Genomic DNA, 21,199 nt, shown 5'->3' with positions numbered 1-21,199 from the left:
TCAGGTCAGTCACTTTGGCTGTGTGCTAGATAGTCCCAGTCCCCTGGCCCAGACTATTGAACCCTGGCCCAAGCAGCATAATCAAATTCCCTGTTGCGATTTGGAGGTGGGATGGCAACAGGTTAACCAGTCTCTGTTGGTCCCTGAATTAGAAAGTGATGTGAAGCTGGAATGTCCATATTTAATCAAGGGATGAGTGAATAGGAAAAGCTGGCTTCAGACAGAAAAAGAAAACAAAGGCGATGCAAAGATACACCGTCATAAAAGGCTATGTGGCTTCAGAAAGAGGGACAGAAGGCAAGACAAACTTTGGCTTCTTTTGGCTTGCCAGGCCCCACTCCCAGAGTGTGTGCAGCCTGGAGGTATCTCTTGCACTTGAACTTTGTGCTCCTACGTCCTTATAATTAACTCCCCTTTTGCCTGAGAAATTGTAGTGGGTTTCTGTTTCTCGCAACCACACCATCTCTGAACAAGGTAGCACGTTGGAACGTCTCCTCCAAGTAGATACACAGGCTCGGCACCTGCTGGTCTACCTTGGTTCCTGATGTGTCTCTGAGGCCAGCTTTGCGAGGCCTTATCTGTAGCTGTGGGAAGGGCGTAAGTCAGTGTACACATTTCAGTATCTATATATATGCCTGTGAGTATTAATGCCTGGGTATGTGTGATGCCCTATTTGTTGCATCTTTGTGGAGTGCTTTGAAGTACTCATTAAAGGTCTCCAGAAAGGGACTTCACCCATCTCCTAGGCTTTGCAGTTACATTCCCATAGCAGGACTGGTGCATTGCTTCTGCTGGGACTTCTTGCTTAATCCTTCAGAGCAAGCACAGCACCGTTTACAGTGAGAGGTACTCCCTTGGGTGATGAAGTTTCTGCATCTAAATCGAGTCATTCCTCCAGCATCTAGGTCCCAAGGATGTTTGTGTAGTTCTCTAAGTCATAGCATGTCTGTGGTATGGTGGGGGATAGGGGAGCTATGGGGACTAGTGTTTCCTGGAGCAGAGTCTCCAAAAGTGGCCCTTTGATATGTTCCCATGGGGATTTTTGGAAACCATGATACAAACAATCAGAGGAAGCAGAGTGAATGCAAGGGTCAGTCTCTTCAATTCACGAGCAGTCAGAACAGGAGATGCTTAGGAAGGAATCATGGCCGGTGCTTCTTCTCCATGCTCATCCCATACCCTAGTGACAGGATACCTCTTCCCTGGAGTTAAAAACATGCGCCACACTTCCGGTAAAGGCTAAAGCCACAGAGGGCACCTAGCAAGCTTGCTTTCAAGGTCCCATTAACAAATGAGAAGGGCAGCCCAGGACAGACTGACAGGAACTCCACTATGTTGCCTTTTTTTTTTTTTGAGACAGAGTCTTGCCCTGTCACCCAGGCTGGAGTGTAATGGCACTATCTCAGCTCACTGCAACCTCCACTTCCTGGGTTCGAGCGATTCTCCTGCCTCAGCCTCCCAAGTAACTGGGATTACAGGTGCCTGCCACCATGCCCGGCTAATTTTTGTATTTTTAGTAGAGACGAGGTTTCACCATTTTGGCCAGGCTGGTTTTGAACTGCTGACCTCAGGTGAGCCACCTGCCTCAGCCTCCCAAGTGCTAGAATTACAGGCGTGAGCCACAGCGCCCAGCCGAGAGTTTTAAAGAAGGTGAAAGTTCTTCCCTTTCCCGAAACCTAGCCTGGCCTTGAGTCTGTTAATACCAAGACTGTGTGAATTGGAGTGGAAAGCAGAAGTGGCGAAGGGAGCCATTGCCAGAGGGAAGAACACAACTTCAAGGCCAGATGCTCAGTGGAGCTCTCAGAACAGCCAAGCCAGGAGGACAGTCAGGAGGACCATGGGCCAGGCCACCAGGAACCCTGAAATACAAGAAAGATGACTGTCAAGTGTTGGGCTTTGAGAGTCAGGAGTAAACGTAAGTTGGCCTCTTTGTCTTTTGCAACACCAGGATGAGAAAGGCAAAGCATTTGTAATATCTGGCCTGGTTATAGTCTCTGAGACTCACATGGTAGAGGCAAAGCTATCTAATCACCAAAATTTTTTTTCCATTTTCCTCTAGATGCACAGTAAGGCAATTTTTCTCAGTGTCCTTTGCAAGTAGGTGGGGCCATGTGACTGAATCTGGCCAATAAAATGTACATAGAAGTCATCTGTGCCATTTCTATGTCTGATCCTTAAATCCTCTTATATATCCTGTTGCTCTCTCATCTACCATCTAAGGGAGCAGATGCAGAGTATCCAAGATAGGACTTGCAGGGGATAGTGGATTTGCCAGAAGTTACCAGAAGGTAGTAGAAGCCCGAGCTCCTAATGACTACATGGAGTAGAACTGCATCCCCTCCCCCAGTGATTTAGTGGGAAACAATGCTGTTGTGTAAAGACACAGAAGATTGGGGGCTCTTTGTTATAGCAGCTAGCATTACTTATGCTGACTAATACTGAAGGGGCAGAAAGACACAGAGGTTAAAAAGCACTGCCTCTGAGGCCTGATTACTTAGCTTAGAATCTCAGCTCTATACCTAGCTGGGCAGTCCCAGAAAAGTTATTAAACCTCTCTGCCTTGCCGGGCGCGGTGGCTCAAGCCTGTAATCCCAGCACTTTGGGAGGCCGAGATGGGCGGATCACGAGGTCAGGAGATCGAGACCATCCTGGCTAACACGGTGAAACCCCGTCTCTACTAAGAAATACAAAAAATAGCCGGGCGAGGTGGCGGGCGCCTGTAGTCCCAGCTACTCGGGAGGCTGAGGCCGGAGAATGGCGTGAACCTGGGAGGCGGAGCTTGCAGTGAGCTGAGATCCGGCCATTGCACTCCAGCCTGGGCGGCAGAGCGAGACTCCGTCTCCAAAAAAAAAAAAAAAAAATAAAAAAAAAAAAAAAACCTCTCTGCCTTTATGTATGCCAAAGAGAAATATTAATAGCTCCTGTGACTTCACTGGATTTTTGTATGGCTTAAATGAGTGAGTTCATATTAAGCATTGAGATCAGCGCCTGGCACATGGTAAACACTATATAAATGTTGGTTTTAAAAGTTAGACTCTAAGATCTAGTTCTGCTGAGATTGTATCTCTTTGGCACATCACTGTGTACTCAGTTTCGGTGAAGGACATGGATCCCCAATGATAACTGTCTTGTATCGGAGGGCCTAGGAGAAACATGTGAGCCTTCCTGCCATACTACCAAATTATAAAATCTCCCCATTAACCCAATTTCAAAGTAATTGGCTGACGTCCTAGAAGTGAGGAGAGAAATATAAATTTCAGACACAATTCATGACAAAAAGTTATAATTATAAAACAGGTTGATGTTCAATTAATTCTAAAACATCAAAGATGATTGTGATAGCAGACAATGAAAACCACAAGTGCCCTCTTGTAGTGGGTAGGCTGCCTCAGCATCAGACTGATCCCCTCCTTGTCCAGAAGCATCCAAAATCTACCACTCATCCTAGAAATTAGTCAATTTGGCAAACTGTACTGGGAAACCACAGTGTTCCAGGCACTGGGCTAACCAGAAGGACTGGCAGAAAGGAATGAGACTTGAGGTTCCTGACTTCAAGCTGCTTTTTTTTTTTTTTTTTTTTTTTTTTGATGGAGTTTCGCTTTTGTTGCCCAGGCTGGAGTGCAATGGCGCAATCTCAGCTCACGGAAACCTCCTCCTCCTGGGTTCAAGCGATTCTCCTGCTTCAGTCTCCCATGCAGCTGGGATTACAGGCACGCGCCACCATGCCCAACTAATTTTGTATTTTTAGTAGAGACAGGGTTTCTCCATGTTGGTCAGGCTGGTCTCAAACTCCCGACATCAAGTGATCTGTCTGTCTCGGCCTCCCAAAGTGCTGGGATTACAGGTATGAGCCACCCGCACTTGGCCTAACCTGCTTTTAGAATGAGTTCTAACCACTCCTCTCAATGAGCATGACTTTTCTTAGCATTGTCTGAATACTGGCACTGAACATAGAGAGTCCATCTTGGACTTACTTGGGCAATTTAAAAACTGCCATCTAAGTTTGGGCTTTAAGGATAGAAAGAACCTTTTCATATCTGGGTTCACCAATATAGGTCATTTTGTGGGAAAGCAAATCTTAATAGTATGTGCTTTCCATTTTGTCCAAAACACATTTCTAGTACCCTATAAATATGTAAAAAATGTAAAAATGGTCTCTCTCTCTCTCTCTCTCTGTGTGTGTGTCTCGCTCTGTGTGTGTGTGTGTGTGATATTTCTTTTATTAGTCATCTTGTTTAGCTCCAAGTCATTAATCAAAAACCCATTCAGATGTTACTACCTGGTGAAATTCTTTCCAGACCTTATCCAATACAGTTAATTAGCCTTTTATGTACTCTTTCTGTACCATCTACCTACTTGTCATTTATTTGCTCAAGTGCCTGTCTCACTTGTGCAATGAATTGTTAGTGTTCCCATGCATATAGGGCTCGTTCCCCTAACATTTGCACCTCTGACTCATTTTTCTCATTTAGCTTAAACATCACTTATTCTGAAAGTTTTTCTGACCACTTATCCATTCTGACAGTCTTTCTTCCTTCCTACCTTGATAATAAAGCCATCAAACATCGGTTAGGCACACGGCCCACCCAGAGTAAAGACTGCGTTTCCTAGCTTCCTTTGCAGCAAGGTGTGGCATGTGACTAAGCACCAGCCAATGAGATGTAAGTGGAGGTATAAGGTGCTAGCTTTCAGGAATGTCTTTTAACACTCATTGGCTTCTTCCTTGTTCCCTCCATCCTGCTGCCTGGATACAAAGGTTGGAGCTCTGGCTGCCATCTTGGAACATGAAGATGATGGCCACACCTCAAAGATGGTGGAAGCATGAGTTGGAAGGAGCCTGGATCTTTGACGACTTTATGGTGCTACCCCACTAGCCTTGGATAGTTTGCCTCTAAGCTTCATTTATGTGTGACAGAAATGAACGTCTATACAATGAGAACACATGGACACAGGGAAGGGAACATCACATACTAGGGCCTGCCAGGGGATGGGGGGCAAGGGGAGGGAGAGCATTAGGAAAAATACCTAATGCGTGTGGGACTTAAAACCTAGATGATGGGTTGATGGGTGCAGCAAACCACCATGGCACATGTATACCTATGTAACAGACCTGCAAGTTCTGCACGTGTATCCCAGAACTTAAAGTAAAATGAATTTTAAAAAAAAAGAAATAAAAACTTCTTGAGTTTGAAAAAAAAGAAATGAATGTCTATTTTAAGGCATTATTACTCTTCTATCACATCACTTTCTTGTATTTCCAAAGTACCATGTTTACTTTTTATTTTCTACTTTCCACACTGGTGCATAAGCTCTATGAGGGTAGGCACCTGGGCCGTTTTGTTTGCCATCACATCTTCAGTGCCTAGAACAAGACTTGGTACACAGTACATATTTCTTATCAAAGGACTGTCTCCTCCACTAGACTGTGGGCATCTCAAAGGCCAATCTTGGGTCTGATTAATGTCAGTGTCCCTAGCCTAGGGTCTGGGCCGTAAAAGGGGCAGAATTGAAAACAGAAAGGAGAGTTGAGAAAGCTATGGGAAAGGCATGAGAAAATGATGTACCTGCAGTGCCGGGGGTTCCATTCATGACACCAGGAGACTGCGCACCTGTGAACAAGAACAGAAGGGGAGGGTTTCCTCAGTCATGCTCCAGTGACTGCAGCACTGTGGCCATAACTGCTTCACATCCTCCTAGACCTGGCCATCACAACCACTGGCCATCCACATTGTGGGGACATCTATGATCTGGCACAGGCACCTTTCTAGACACATTGCATGCATCTTAGACTTAATCCTCCTAACAGATTTGTGAGGAAAGTATTCTCATCCCCATTTGACAGATGAGAAGACTGGAGCTCAGTGATGTTAAGGGACTTGCCAAATTGACCTTTCCAGTCTGTAGCAGAGCTGGGATTCAAACCCCAGTATGTCTGATTCAAAAGTGAAAGTTCTTAACCTCCACCAAGTTACCCTGTGATGCCACTTGAGGCTTCAAGTTGAGAGCTCAGTAAAATGGTAGGAAAACTCAGGGAAGAGCCTTCTTCATGCGACAGCCTCTGTTTGTTCTGGAAAATGGAAATGGTGATAATGCTTTACCTCCCTCACCTGCTGTGAGCATTCAAAGTGATCGTGCATATAAAGGCATTTGACAAAGTGCCAGGCACAAGGAAAGTATTATTATTACCAACATTACTGCATCTTAATTTCTTTAGGGGGAAAAAAAAGGCTTTCATTCTTCTACTTCTCCATCCTGGTGGAAATAAAAACACTAAATAGACACTACTGTAAATCCATGAGTAGGATGGATGAAAATGTGAGGAGCCATTGGAAAGCCTCCCCTATATTATACTCCAGAATACCATAAATGAATTTTGGAAAACACAGTCATTCACCAGAAAACAAAGTTGCATTTAAACGGGATTTAGGACTTACACTTCACCTGTAAGGAACTGAGTTATGGGGACCTGGAAACAGGTGGAGTAAGGAAAAGGCCACATGTTTTGGCATCAGACTGAGCTGGGTTCAGTCCTAACTCTAGCCACTCATGAGTAGGGGGATCCTTGGCGAGTCACTTAATCTCTCTGAGTCTTAGTTTCTCGCCTGTAACATGGACACAGGCATAGGAGGATTAAGTGAATTGATGGATGCAAGAGCTTAGCCTGGTCTCTAAGCACACAGGAGGTCCAAATGACAATATTGTTATTATTACCCAAAGCATCTCAAAGAACAGGTTTTTCAGTAAGGGTCAGACTGAGGTGGCAGCAAAGCCCTGAGAAGTTGGGCTGGTGACCCCAGGCATCTGTGGTTAACTGTCAACACTCAGCCAGCAGGTCTTGTCACTGGGATTTAGCCACTTACCTCTCCGAGTGATGGGCCCCAAATCTAGAACCCGGGATAGGTCAATGGCCGGTACTTCACTGCGGACTTGACTTCTTGAGCAAGACTGTAGGGATGATGAACTTTTATTATATCAAAATTTAAATGCCTGGATTCTATCTAGACTGCTCCTGCAATGGGCAACTCTGGACCAAGAACTGGGTCCGGAGCTGGTTCATGCTATGGCCCTAATTCCGATGCTGTGGTTATCTCAATCTAGAAAATTATCACTGTCATGCCAAACAAATCTGGGTTTGAATCTCATCAAGTAGAAACTTTCTTTTAGCTATATAATTTGGGGCCAATGACTTTGCCTGTCTACAATAACTAAATAGTACCCACCTGGTTGTGAAGATGAAAATGAGATGTGCCTGCAACACGTGGGCACAAAGTAAGCACTTGGAAAATACCAACTATTCACAGGCAGTGCCAAATGCAGGCAAGAGCAGGGACACTGGAGTCACCTCTCAGCTGGGGCACACCCTGGCTCTGATATTTTCTACATGTGTGTGGCCCTGTGGGCAAGGACTTCTCTGACCCTCACAGTGGGGTAGATAAAATAATCTGCTTACAGGGTTGTTCTGAGAGTTACATGAGAAAACGTATGCAGAAGTTTTAGTATGGTGCTTGACAAAGAGCAAGCACTAAAAACGTCATCTATGATTATAATCATTTAAGAGATGCCAGTGGAATCTAGTAGACAGATTTCTTTATCAAATCTGCCTCCTGGGGACACAAAAATTGCTTAGATTTGGCCCTTTAGGAGACCTAGAGTATATCTATTTATCCTTCGTTCTTCCCTCCCTCCCATCCACACACCTACCCATCTCTTTCCGTCTCTTCATCCTGCTCCCTTCCTTCTCTCCTTTCCTGTTCCTCCTTTCCTTCTCCATCCCTCCTGTATTCCTTTTTCCCCCCCTCTTCCCTTCTGACTCCCTTCCCTTCCTTCCCTCATTCCCCTTCCTCATCCCCTTCCCTAACCTTCCCTTCCCCTTCCTCTTCCCCTTCCTCTTCCCCTTCCCATTCCCTTCCCTTCTCTCCTTCCTTCAGTTCCCTTCCCCTTCTCTTTCCCCTTCCCCTTTCCCTTCCCTTCCCTCCCTTTCCCCTCCCTCCCACCCTCCCTTCATTCATAATTGCAATAAATATATATGGAGAGTCTATCAGGTACCAGGCTCCATGCCGGGCACTGAAGAGTTCAGTTCAAAGAGAAACTCACAGGCTGGCACTGTTCATTAAGAGAATCACAGAGATGAATCTCACAATGCAGGAAAACTAGGTCATAATGTCCAGCAAACATGAACATCTGAACTGAGAACCGGCTTTCCGAGGATCTCCCATTCTCCTCCACATGGATGGTGGAATCACGTTGATTTGAGCAGCTGGGAGGGTGACAGGGGCAAAGGTGTAACTTCTTAAAATAGCAGTGGAGAAAATTAAAGAGTCCCTCGGGTTCCCTCCATCATGATAAAGTGGACTTTTTCTGTTCCTCTGTTTCCTCCAAGATATATCCATAAACTCACGTGGCTTAAAGTATTTGGGGGCACAGTCTCTGGAGTGAAACAGACTGATTTTATATTCTAGCCCGACCCATGTTCTAGCTAAGTGATTATGGGCAGGTTACTCATCCTTACTGAACCTTACTTTTCTTATCTGTAAAGTGGAGACAGTAATATACACTTTATGAGACTGATGTGAGCATCTAATCAGATAACCCACATATATTTCTTGGCACATAGCTAAGCTCAATGACAAATATTAGCTAAGATTATTACTATAATTTAAATCGTGATCTATAGAAATGCATTTTCCCCTTGTTTTTGTCAGCCGGGCATGTTCAATAATATTTCATCCCACAACATTTATCATATTGTTTTCATATTGACCCAGTGTTCACTTCGGTGTAATAATCCATTGCTACCAAATTGATTCCCTAGTTTTGAACAATAAGCCTGTTGCCAAAGTTATCAAGAATATTGAAATGGAAAAATATTGGCATTTATTCACCCTACCCACCTATTTGGTATTAATATTTTAGGCTGAAATCTCAGGAGTGATATTTCTGAGTCAAAGAGTGTGGTTATGCTATGTAATAAAACTTACACATCTGCTAGGGATGGATGAGATGAACATTTTCCCGTAAACATTAGTAAGGCCAAATGATAATTCTAGAATTGCTCGTTACCTGTTTCTGATGATGAAATACTTCACAGGGTCAGCCTTGTCTTCAGTGGGGGTGGCATAGCAGTTCCTCAACACCAGGTTAAACCGGGAGGTGTCCCCTTGCTCCAAGATGGCGCCCACATAGAGCATGGACTCAACAGACAGTTCAGCTACATCCCCTTCATAAGGATTCGTGTAGTTCTGGTCTTGGAAGAGGGCCATCCTAACAATAAACTCTCCATCCCCGCCCACACTGACGTTCAGGAAGCTGAGAAAAGGAAAGCCACAAGAGTGGGAACCTCAGAGAGAACAGCATAAATCAAGCCCTGCTACTTACTTAACACACTTATGAAGGCAAAGACACATATCTTGGATCCTTAAGTGAACTATTCAATCATTCATTTAAACTGAGCATTTATTAGTTTCTAGGCACCAAACTTGACAGACAAGTCTGTCTCCAGGATTTCCACGGATCCTCCCTGCAGGACAAGTTACACATATATCTCTCACTGAAGGAATAACTGAGTGTACACCTCCATCTTCTCACCTGGAGAGTGGGGCTGAGAACCAGTTCTGTGTGTTTACATTTTTTTAGCAGCAGATCACTTCCCTCCATTCCACAGTCTTCAGTGAAACCCAATTTTAACAACAGAAATGGCTTTCCTTTTGATTTTTTGTGAACCAGGAGCCCCAGCACCAAACCATCTGGAAACCACTGAATTAGAAAATTGCTAATCCTTCTGATCCTGTTGCTTTGTAATACCAGGGGGCAATAAGGAATGAGATGGGCACTCTGGATTTTTTACTTCCCAGAAAGTCCCCTGGTAAATCTAGGGATGCTAAGGAACTGATTCAACAGGACCCCATTTCAGGCACAGAAACACAACAAAACAGAGGAAAACCCCTGCCCAAATTGCTATCTGATGCTATTCCTGCTGGGGATGGGGTGCCTGTTTATTCGATAAAAGCTGGTCTCTGCTTCAATCTCATGTCTGCAGGGAAGTTGTTCTGTCCCCATCAAATCCACCACCAACAGGGGTCTGGAACCCCTGTTCCCTGCTCCCAAAGCACCCCACGTTTTTTTTACATTGCACTCATCTTGCTTATAAGTAATTATTGATTTAATTAGTTGCTTAATACCTTTGTTCCTCAAGGTGAATGAACTTGTCCTGTGTTTTTGTTTTCTAGCACATTTAGTAAGCACTGTTTCATGTTGCTGCATTGCCTAGTTATAACAATCTTTAATATCCACAGAATAATCTATGTCTGTCTTCTTCATGCTGAACATCTTTAATATACAATCAATGAGTACTTGTGGAATGAATGATTGAATGACTGGAGGCTCCTGGAGGAGGTTGGTAATATGGTGTGGACATCATAGTCTACACTTGAAGTAAGTGTGATGTGACTATTGCTAAGGTTATAGGTCAAAGGGCAAGGGTCAATGCCATACCTTACAATGGGCTTCAAGGCAGCTTGGAGGCTGACTTTCATGTCCAGTGGGTAGGCACATTGGAAGTTGATGTTGAGGATGGTGTCTCTGATGATGAAATCACTGACCAAGGAGAGGGTGTTTTTGTAGATGGCATGGGTTTGATTTCTCTTTGGCATAAAGACAAAACCACACAGATATTTATGTGTAAGTGTATGTAGGTGTATCTCAAATCCAGATCTGATTTCCAGAGTCAATGTGCTTAACCATGCAGCCACCCTACCTTCTGAGCTCATGGAGGTAAAGGGACCTCCTCCTTCAGTGTTACTGACACTTTGTGGGAAAGGGAATGAGGACACCAGACAAAAAACTAGACCAATAAATTATTGACCCTTGGGAAGAGTCAGGAACCGACAAGCTTGCTTCTCTGTGCATCCCTCCCCCACCATCCCTAATTAAAATTATCATAATTGCAGCTTACGTTTATGAAACTCACATGTCAGATTTACACTAAGCTCTTTATGTAAACCAACATGTGCACTCTCACATAACCCTGGGGCTCAGGGAAGCTAAGTGGCTTGTCCAGGATCTCAGAGCTACTATGATAGGTCCCATCAGCCCAACACATACCTTCTGGCAGCAGTGGTGTGAAAGCCACTTACCTCCAGAATGTTCTTGCAGGCACTAGCCTGGACGGGGCTGGTCACAGATACCCAGTTCGTCTCGCCTGTCTGCAAGATGCTGCTGCAGTTTGGGTCTCGCAGGTAGGCAATGACCTCCTCCTCCAAACCCAGGCCTCCCAGCAAACATTTGTCCACCTTCACCTTGATCTCCTCGGCCCCACAGTCTAGCTGAGGCTGCAAACTGTGGAGATCTGCAAAGCAGAGATGAAGGCAAGTGGAATGGACATGAGTCTGGAAGCCCACTTTCCCTACTCTTTGGTAAGGTCTCCATGACCCAGAAGATTATGTAAACTAGAAGGTCCCTGGGATCCAGACGGAATTCATGCCTAGACTGGCAGTAGGTGAGGCTGGCAAAGGGGGCCCCTCATTCAAGATTTCCAAGTGTCCTATGTGCAGGCTTGGCTAAGGTTTTTTGGTCTAGTTCCTCTTGGGGATTGTGTTATTTGGGGAGGCAGGATGGACTTGCATTCCATACTAGAATCAAAGTTAGATATATGTTACCTTGTTGAGTCAGCACATCTGACCAAGTTCAGAGCTATCATATTTTAACTCAACATTTATTCAACACACAACTTCTTGAGCATCTACTATCTGCCAGGCACTGGGGCTACAATACTTATCAAAACTGACAAAATTCCCGCTCTTATGGAGCTAACATTTGAATAGGGTAGACAAATAGTAAACTAATAGGAAGACAGTTTCTATTGCATTCATGAATGCATTGATTCAACATATATTTACCAACCACCTTCTCTCTCTCTCTCTCTCTCTCTCCCCTCCCCCCCTCTTTTTTTAGACAGAGTTTTGCTGTATTGCCCAGGTTGGAGTGCAGTGGTGCAATCTCAGGTCACTGCAACCTCTGCCTCCTGGATTCAAGTGATTCTCCTGCCTCAGCCTCCCGAGGCTGGGATTACAGGCATGGGATTACAGGCATGTGCCACCACACTGGGCTAATTCTTGTATTTTTATAGAGATGGGGTTTTGCCATATTAGCCAGGCTGGTCTCAAACTCCTGACCTCAGGTGATCTGCCCACTTCAGCCTCCCACAGTGCTGGGATTACAGGCATGAGCCACTTTACCAGCCACCTTCTCAAATGCTAGGTGCATTCAGCACAAAGTAAATAAGGCATGGACTTGGCCTATGATGATTTCTTGGTCTTGTGTAAACACCAACACACCCACAGCTTATTATACTTCAATATGATAAAGATACAGACAGAAGTATGTACAGATGCAGGGGAAGCAGAGAAGAAAGTCTAAGTCTCTTGGTGAAGCCAGGGAAGGATTCACAGTGGGGTGAAACTTGAAAGAAGGGTAGGAGTTTTGCAAGTGAGTAAAGCAAGTGAAAGCATCTCAGGCTAAGGGAATAGGATAGGCAAAAGCATGGAGATGAGATAGAGGGGATGGTGCATTTGTGGAATTTCAAAGTTCAGAGGTGCAGGAACCTAAAATGAGAGTGGGGTGTGAGAGATGGAGAAGGAGGTGAAAGTCAGACCACAGAGGGATGTGTCTGCAAGCAATGGGGCCCACTGGACAGCCATCATTCTGCTGGCCACTGATGAAGACGTGAGGCAGGCCACCTGCTCACTCAGTCAGCTGAGGCTGTCCTTGGAGCCCATCCAGGTACAGGGAGGGCCTCCTTAAAGCCCAAGTTCTGACTCTGTGATGGGCCCAAACCCCAGAAAACCACACTGACTCTCTGGGGCCTCATCCACTCAATAAGCAGAAAGAGGCTTTAAGGAGATCAAGGTTGTTGGTTGTTCCCTACCCCTCATTTCCCAGGGTGCTCCTGCTGGGCACATCTAAGCATCGCCCTGTTCACACTGCAGCTCCGTTTTCCAAATGTGTCATGCTCCTCCTTGTCCTGCTGCCTAGAACACTCTGTCTTCCATAGGGACTTGGAGTGTGCTCAGAGGAAGGCATGCTTGTGCCAAGGGCAAGATCAAAGGCCCTTGTTAGAGTTCAGTGATGGAGGGAAATAATCTCAGTGGGAGGCTCATCCATCCCCTGTCCAGGGCTTAGTGTTTGTTTGTCTATGACATCCCTACCCACGGGCCATCTCACTCTGCTTGCTCACCTCCTGGGACGAGAAATTCATCACCTCCTGAGCCTTCCCAATTGGACTGCTCTGATTTAGTTCTCACAATAGCCCTGTATGGTGGGTATTATTATCACCTTAACCTCATTTTACAGATGAGGACATTCAGACTCAGAGACAATAGTGACTTGTCCCCAGAAGTCCGCCCATGTCCCTGACATGAAGACCCTGTGACTATGAAAACATAGCTCCTACATTTGCAGAATTATCGTCTTCAGTACCTTCAACCTCAGGGGTCAAGCCTGTGCATGTCAGAACCATTTCCTGAGGCCGTGGTCCAGCAGCTGACCTGGAAATTTTGTTCCAACCCTGCCTTCCTATCCTTGCAAACCCACTGGCTTTACAGCAAATAGATTGGAGAGCCCACATTCCCTTGACCTCAGGTCCATGCCCCCGACTCTGCTTTATACCTTATCCTGACTCTCTAAAGCTCCCTCCCTCCTGCCCTGTCCACTCAGGATGGTAGTTACTGGCCCAGTGAGCCACTCACCAGAGCTATTGAGGTCCTGTCTGCAGAAACAGCCCCAGGTGCTGTTGCGGGCAAGGCACTCCTCCTCGGGGCGGCAGGCCTTCTCACACTTGTCTTCCACAGTGGAGGGATCTAGGTGATGGGGCACGGAGAGAGAAGATCAGGATGCAGTGTGGGCTGGACTTGAGGCCCCCAAGTCCAACCTTCTCATTCCACCGGGGCACAATCTTGCCAAGGTTGTGTGATACTTAGTGGAAGCGTTAAGCCTCAAACTCAGATTTCCTGACTCCCAGTCCAGTGGGATAAGTGAGAGCCCTAAAGCTGCCACCTGAACACTTACCACAGACAAGACTCTATTCTAAGGACAATGAATGTATTAGCCCATTTAATCAAAATGAGAAAGGACAGCATGGCGGTTAAGCCCATGGATGCTGGAGCTAGAATGCCAAGTTCAAATCCCAGCTCTACCATGCTCCAGCTCTGTGATACTAGGACAGCCCCTTAATTTCTCTGTGCCCCTCATTGTGGTAATTAGGTAGCACTTATCTCATGGAACTGGGGAGAGGATCAAATGAGTTAATACATTTGAAGTACTTAGGATAGCAGCAAGGACATTGTGAGCATTATGTGTTAGCTGTTATTTTTGCCGTTACCCCCTTTTTTTCAGATCAGAACACCGAGGCTCAGGAAGGCAAATTTAACTTCCCAAATGGAGCCAAAATCTGAATGAGCATGAGCTCTGGATTTTATGCTACAGACATTTATAAACTGGGAAATTTCACCCTTAAATGAGAATGCTGGCTTGAAACGTTGGAAGGTCTGACAACCCCGGTGTTGTGTTCTCACTGGGCAGGAGCTGAGTCAAGGCTGCTCTGCATCCTCTCCTGTCTCCTCTTGACTTGCTCCACTCACTTTACTGAGCCTGGGGGGCATCTCGCTGGCTGTGTAGCTGCCTCCTCCAGGGCTCTGCTGCTCACCTGTGCAGTATCTCAGACTACACTCGGGAGTGCCTTCCAACCGGTACACGTGATACCCGCCTGGGCAGGCCTTCACCAGCACCTCCGTCTTCCAGAGACAGCAGTTGCCACTCCAGTGGGCACAGGCAGTGCGGTTGACGATGCCATCCCCAAGGGCAGGGTGGGTCCCGTTCAACCACATGGGAGCGGCTGTCTGGCATCGGCGCACCTGGACACAGGTCTCCGGCATCCTCACTCCTCCTTCCCCTACAAAGCGGTACCAGCCACTCATGTTGTCATCGCACCCCTGTTCCTCTTCTGAGTTCTCTGTGCTTCGGAAGGGTTCATCCAGGAGGGTGTAATTCTGACAGGGGTCAAAACAGATGTGAGCCTCTGGGGTGCCAGGAGCTCCGCAGTCCAAGTCCAGCCCATAGGAACTGGCTTCACTGGGGTTTCCATAACCTGGGAAAGTGACAGAGTGCAGTTGGGTTTAATGCTTAATCCATTAATTAAACATCAACTTCATCACCTTGCGGGCAGAATAACCAGTGAGGATCTTCTGCGGTATTTTTTAGGCATTGAGGACATCAGGGCCACCATCCTGCCCAGTCTCCCTCCCCGCCTTAGAGTAACAAAGTTCTTTCCTGTGCATTCATGCACAGCAGCCTTGTTTGACTAATATTTGTTTTTCTCATTATAAATGTAATACAGGCTCACTGAAAAAGAACCTCAAACATCATTAAAATGAATAAAGCAAAAATGAAAGTTGCCATAAGCCCATCTCATCCCCAGAAGTAACAATAAATGTGTTATGTAGCCTTCAGATTCTTCTTAGGCATGTTTAAAATATATTGCTTTCTTAAAAATAAGTTTAATTCTGTACAACATCTTTTTTTCCACTTGCATTTTTTACTTAACATAACATAGACATTTTTCCATACCAGTAGCACAATCTAATGTAAGAATTCCAAACCTTGGCACTATTGACATTTTGGCTGGGTCATTCTTTATTGGAGGAACCATCCTGTGCATTATAGAATGTTTAGGAGTATCCTTGGTCTCTACCTACCAGATCCCAGCAGCATGACCCAAAGTGGTCTCCAGGCGTTGCCAAATGTCCCCTGCGGGATATCGCCTCCAATTGAGAACCACTGACCTAACAAGACCATTTCTGATTGTTGATCTATCATTTTTCAAAACAGTTTTAGAAACTGTGATGTATGAAGAGGCAGAGAAGTGAAGGAGGAAGACCACAGGCTGGTCGGGCTGACTTTAAATCCAATTCCACACTTGCTGGCTGGGTGACCTTGGCAGGCGACTTAAGTCCCCTGAGACTCATTGGCAAAACCACGTCTGTGAACTAGTGGTTCTCAAACTTTATCCATTCCTATGCCTTGGGTCATGACCTTTGCCATACATGTGTTTGCCTGTCCTATTATTGACTTAAAATGTTTCTTTCAATGATTATCTCTAAGAATTAGTTTCATCTTAAAGAATAATATCTATAATAACATAGATATCATGTGCTAGTTATATTTTTTAGATATGCATAAAAAATAAACATAAAACCATTAAAAACTTGTTAAGAGTTTGCCAGGCATCCCCCAAATCATCTTGGAATATATACACCTCATTTGGAGAAAGCAAGCCTTAAATGATTGTTAGAGGATTAAGTGAGATAATATGTGTAAAATGCCAAGTGGAGCACCAGGGTCAAGCGAATTCTCTTCTCTAGTTCTGATTTGTTGAATGCTGTAGATGCCTGAAGAAGGAGCTAAGTGCACACACAGGATCATGTGCTTATAATACACGTTAAAGGGGCTTTCGAAAAAAAGAGACTTTCAAGTTTTGCACATGCTTGTAATACACATTAGAAGGGCCTTTCAGAAAAAGAGATTTTCAAACTTTTCTCATGCGTGTGCTTAAGACAAGGAATCCTTGCATTTACTGTTCTTAGATTACTCCTTGCACACCCTGCGTTTTTCCACTGGAGGCCTCCAATGAGTTCAATTCCCTCACCCACCCTCCTCCACAGGGCTGAAATTTGCACTCTAATTCTAAGTCTGAGACTCCTTTCTGCAAGTATCTGAATTGCCCAATTCATAAAAAGATCGTTTAATCTAGCCCTTTCAGGAAAAGAAGAAGGCACTTGCCAGTACAAGGTGACTAAGTTGTGTATTTCTTGATCTTCTTTAATCTGGGCTCTCTGATCTCCCAAAGATATGGGCATGGGAAGTTATGTGAACTGGCTCCCACTGCCCTTTCAAGGGAATTTCTGATTAGATTCTTTGAGAGATGATTGTGACTTGATTTCCATTGTGTCTCACTATGTTTCCCTTGATTTCTAGCTCTGAGTTTTTGCTTTAGAACTGCCAATTCCTCTTCCTTACCTGAGCCACCTTCTCTGCACTTCTATCCTCACTTGCTAGGTCTTCCTTGACATCTGAGATGCCAGGTGAGCAGAATACTTACCTTGCTGCACTGCAGATGCCGGGGCCAGAATGCAGGAGACCAAGGCCAGCCACAGGAGGCCAGAACCCACCATCCTTTCCATAAGGTGAGGCATGCAGGTCACTTTGCTGTATGCAGACTTCCCGTGCAGCTACGGAAACGAAACACCCAGATAAGATCAGGGCATAAGACTATGTTCTTAGAAACAGATCCGTTGACTTCCTTCATGAAGAGCTGCATTGTTTCAAAGTAGGTGTGACTTGTGGACAGATGAAGCAAGATAATGGGAGATAAAGTTGACAGTAAGCAAACCAAAGACAAGCTCAGAGCTGGCTAGTACTGCAGAATGTCCTAGAAAGGTCTCAGGATGGTCCCTGCTCAGGTGGAGGTAAAGGCTCTCTGGAGATTGGATAGAGAAAGAGGGATACGGTGCCTGTGAATATCTGCACACAAAAGTAATGGCTGCCCTTTCTTAGTTTGATGCAATGGGTGCTGTTAAGAGCTCTCTGAAATGTCCTCTATGCATGTAGATTTCTGTGAGTGTGGAACCATGCCAAACCGAGCCCCATGTTCCTTGCTCCTAGTACAGAATCCGGCACACAATGGGTACTCATTAGAGGATTAAGGGATGAATAAATAAATCAATGGGGGTTGGGAGCAGTGGTGAGGCAGAAAGAAAGAGCTGCAAAAAGCTTGCCAGCATTTGGATGGCGTTTACTTTTCTGGGAAATCCTTTCCCTGAATGGCCAAATCTTTGGATAACTTCCTATAACCTCTGGAAGACTTCAGTGGAAAATAGAGATCGGTTTCTGGCAGGGATATTGTGAGTATGCTATGAGGCAGCAGGGATAGGGGAGCACCCAGGATTGGTGATTCTTAGAGTTGAGATCCCTATAGAGACCTAGTTCCCTGGTGGGAGTATCTGGGGCAAGGGAAAGGGTGGCAACTATAGGCCTGGAACATCGCAGGTGACTGAAAGCATGGCTGAGTTGGATATAGAGTGGTACCTGGAGCACTTGACAATGGCCAGGATCCAAACTCCTTGCTGGGTTCTAAAAATTTCCAGAAACAAAGAACCCTAGCAAGTCCAGTGGATCAAGATTTCCCAGGATTAGGAGAAAGCCTCCTGAGGCTTAAAGCAGGACTTACCTCCGATGAGAACACAAAGCGTTCCTTCTCCTCTGCCAGCCATGGGAATGCAGCCTGCTGTGGGCTGTCTTTTTATTGCAATTTCCCACCCATGTGTCTCTCCTCAATTGGTGCACAGGTATGATGGGAGTTCTAGGCCATACACTGGGCTTGTTGAGTGGAGGTGAGATAAGCCATTTACGCAAAGGATGGTGAAAGAAGGGCCCTCCCCTCACAATGTAAACCCTTCCAGCTGTCTCAGCATCGTGCAAATGCTTCCTACAAACAATAGTGCTGTGTGCTGAATGCTGAACATGCTGGGCACTACTTTGCGTCCATGACTTCTCACATTTAATCTTCCTAATCAATCAATGAAACTGGTGCCATATTTATTACCAGAAACCAAACACGAATTGAAAGGAAGCTTAATACCCAAAGGGAAGTGAAGAGAAAATCAAACAGGCACTTGTTTGCACAATGGATTTTCAACTGTACCTTGTGTTCCTAGCTAATCATCTTGGAACATTTCTGCTTCTGTCTGAAGGCCACTGAGCTTGGGCCAGTTAGACTAAGAGGATAAATAGGAAAAGAAGGAAGGGAGTGTGGATGTTTCCACAAAATTCCATTTCTTGGTCCATAGACTCTACCCAACTCCAGATTTCTAATGCTAAGGAGTTTTGGAATGGCTAATTTGGTGATGATGGATTTTGGAATGCCAAAGGACAGACAAAGGTTCCTGGACAAAAGAAGCATCAGAGCAGCCCCTGTAAATCCCTTTTGATATGTAGGCTGCCCTAGAGATTGGAAGGCATGAGACTGAGAAGACGCTGTAGAGGATCTTGGACTTACTAACTCCAGGCTTGGACTGGGCTTTCATGGCATGGTAGAAATCATGGACTTCATAAAAGAGCCAAAGCTTTTGCAGAAAAAAATGGCCACTGTTTCTTCTCTGTCACTCTGGGACTCCTTAAGGAGCCAAGGCAACTGGGGACAAGGGAACAGGAGAGTCTTGGCATTGGTAACACCTTCTACAAAACCTCAACCTGGAAAAATGAAAGGTGCTACAAGCCACCTTCTCTACTCCCAAAGCAACTGGAGAAAAGTCTCTATAATGTGGAACTTATGACAACTGGGTCCACTAAATAGCCCACTGATCCATTCAATCTGGCCAGGTGCCCATCCCAGTCTCCCCAGTGGCCACTCTTAACCTTCCCATTCCTCTTAAATGGTCTCTACGGCTATCATCACCCGCTCACACCACCTTTCTCAGCAGCTATCTTGTTCCCTACTTCAAAAACAATTTAGGCCACAACACCTGACCTTGCTCCTTTCCCTATAAACATATAAATACTGGTCTCTGTCCTCCACTTCTTCCCCCTTCAACTTTTAATAAGGCGATCTTCCTCCTTTTCAAAGTCAGTTCCTCCATCCTTCTTCTGGCCTCACCATTCCAATCTGAACCATGCAGCTACAACTTTATAGCCAAATCCACTGGGTAGTTTGTTTCTGCTCCTTTGTGATTGGATTTGCCTACTGCTTTTTCCGGGTACCTTGCATTTCCTTGACTCCGCATGATAGTATTTTCTTGAGTCTCCTATTTCTACTTGGAGATTTCTGTTCTGTTGCTACAAGATCCTGTCCCTAAGAATGCCGGTTAGGTCCCATTTTTCTTGTCACTTCATAAACTCTCCCTGGGAGGTATCAAGTTATCTCATGGTTTCACATACCATCTCCAGGCTGCTGAGTTCTGAATCTGTATCCCCAGCTTTCGCTACTCCCTTGAACTTCAGTTCCATCTACCTATTGATTGCTGGACCTCTCACTGCCGCTGAGATGCTTGAGACACCTCAAACTCAGCAAGTGCAACACTGAGTTCATCAAGTCCCCTAAATCTCCTCCTCCTCATTGTATAATATATTTTAGTCAAAGGTGCCACTCCCCTCCCAGTCATCCAAGCTGGAAACTTGGCCTCTTCCTTTCTAAGCTCCTTCCTTTCTCCCTCTGCCCCCATTTCCAATAATCCTTTCCTCTCCATCTCCACCTCACCAATCCAAATTCGGGCCACCATTCCTTATGAAGGTAATTTTTTTTTTTTGACCAAGGGTCTTGCTCTGTTGCCCAGGCTACAGTGTAGTCACGTGATCATAGGCTCACTGCAGCCTTGATCTCCTGGGCTCAAATAATCCTCCCACCTCAGCCTCCTGAGTAGCTGGGACTACGGTTATTGGCCACCACATCTAGCTAATTTTTAAATTGTTTTGTAGAGGCAGCGTCTTGCTATAATTTGTGGTTGTCTGGCCTCTTCCTCATCTTCAAGCCTTTGCATACGCTATTCCCTCAGCCTGCATCACTCTTCACCCAGCCTCCTCCTACGTTATCACCTCTTCCAGGAAGCCTTTCCTAACTCCACCGGCACTCCTCTTCTCTGCTCCTAGGCCTCGCAGGGCTGATTCCAATTACACTCACCTGCCAACTTATCTGTCTACGTCTGAAGGCTGTTAAGATCTTTGTGGACAGAGGCCAGGTGTGATGGCTCATGCCTGTAATCCCAGCACTTTGGGAGGCCAAGGTGGGCAGATCACTTGAGGTCAGGAGTTCGAGGCCAGCCTGGGCAACATGGTGAAACACCATCTCTACTAAAAATACAAAAATTACCCGGGCATGGTGGTGCATGCCTATAGTCCCAGCTACTCAGGAGGCTGAGGCAGAAGAATCACTTGAACCCAGGAGGTGGAGGTTACAGTGAGCTGAGATCACACCACTGCACTCCAGACTGGACAACAGAGTGAGACTCTGTCACATAAATAAACAAATAAATAAATAAAAGATATCTGTGGACAGAGAGCCTGTCTCTGCAGTCCTAATCAGTACCTAGTAAGTACTTCTTGAGTAAACACATGGATAAATTCATAAAAAGCACTCCCAGACCCTCTGCAGTGAGCA

General features: G+C 45.5%; 1 protein-coding gene across 2 annotated transcripts; it reads right to left on the bottom strand.

Moving 5' to 3' along the window:
* Positions 1-161: 161 nt before the first annotated feature.
* GP2 (glycoprotein 2) lies at positions 162-18,582 on the bottom strand. Of its 2 annotated transcripts, XM_025369978.1 has the most exons (11): positions 18,278-18,582; positions 17,150-17,279; positions 14,699-15,139; positions 13,743-13,853; positions 11,133-11,344; positions 10,492-10,640; positions 9,061-9,306; positions 8,095-8,257; positions 6,861-6,945; positions 5,565-5,609; positions 162-1,859 (listed from the first exon to the last, which is right to left on the bottom strand). In XM_025369978.1, the coding sequence occupies exons 2-11, from the start codon at positions 17,241-17,243 to the stop codon at positions 1,801-1,803; spliced, it is 1,605 nt and encodes a 534-aa protein (XP_025225763.1). In that variant the 5' UTR covers positions 17,244-17,279; positions 18,278-18,582; the 3' UTR covers positions 162-1,800. The 2 variants fall into 2 exon arrangements, with proteins under 2 accessions (XP_025225763.1, XP_025225764.1); XM_025369979.1 differs by lacking the exon at positions 14,699-15,139 and having other exon boundaries at positions 1,080-1,859.
* Between the last annotated feature and the right edge of the window lie 2,617 nt (positions 18,583-21,199).

This window comes from Theropithecus gelada, chromosome 20, assembly GCF_003255815.1.
Source record: "Theropithecus gelada isolate Dixy chromosome 20, Tgel_1.0, whole genome shotgun sequence".
In the NCBI taxonomy this organism is placed as follows: Eukaryota; Metazoa; Chordata; class Mammalia; order Primates; family Cercopithecidae; genus Theropithecus; species Theropithecus gelada.
Note: the sequence above shows the minus strand (reverse complement) of the source record. Positions and strands in the feature narration are given on the sequence as shown.

Excerpts from the sequence above, each read along its gene's own strand:
- GP2 (XM_025369978.1), bottom strand. The coding sequence starts at position 17,243 with ATGCCTCACCTTATGGAAAGGATGGTGGGTTCTGGCCTCCTGTGGCTG. Across the intron at positions 10,641-11,132 it reads CCTGCAAGAACATTCTGGAG|AGAAATCAAACCCATGCCAT; the intron begins GTAAGTGGCTTT and ends TTTATGCCAAAG. Across the intron at positions 8,258-9,060 it reads TATTTCATCATCAGAAACAG|CTGCTCAAATCAACGTGATT; the intron begins GTAACGAGCAAT and ends TCACCCTCCCAG.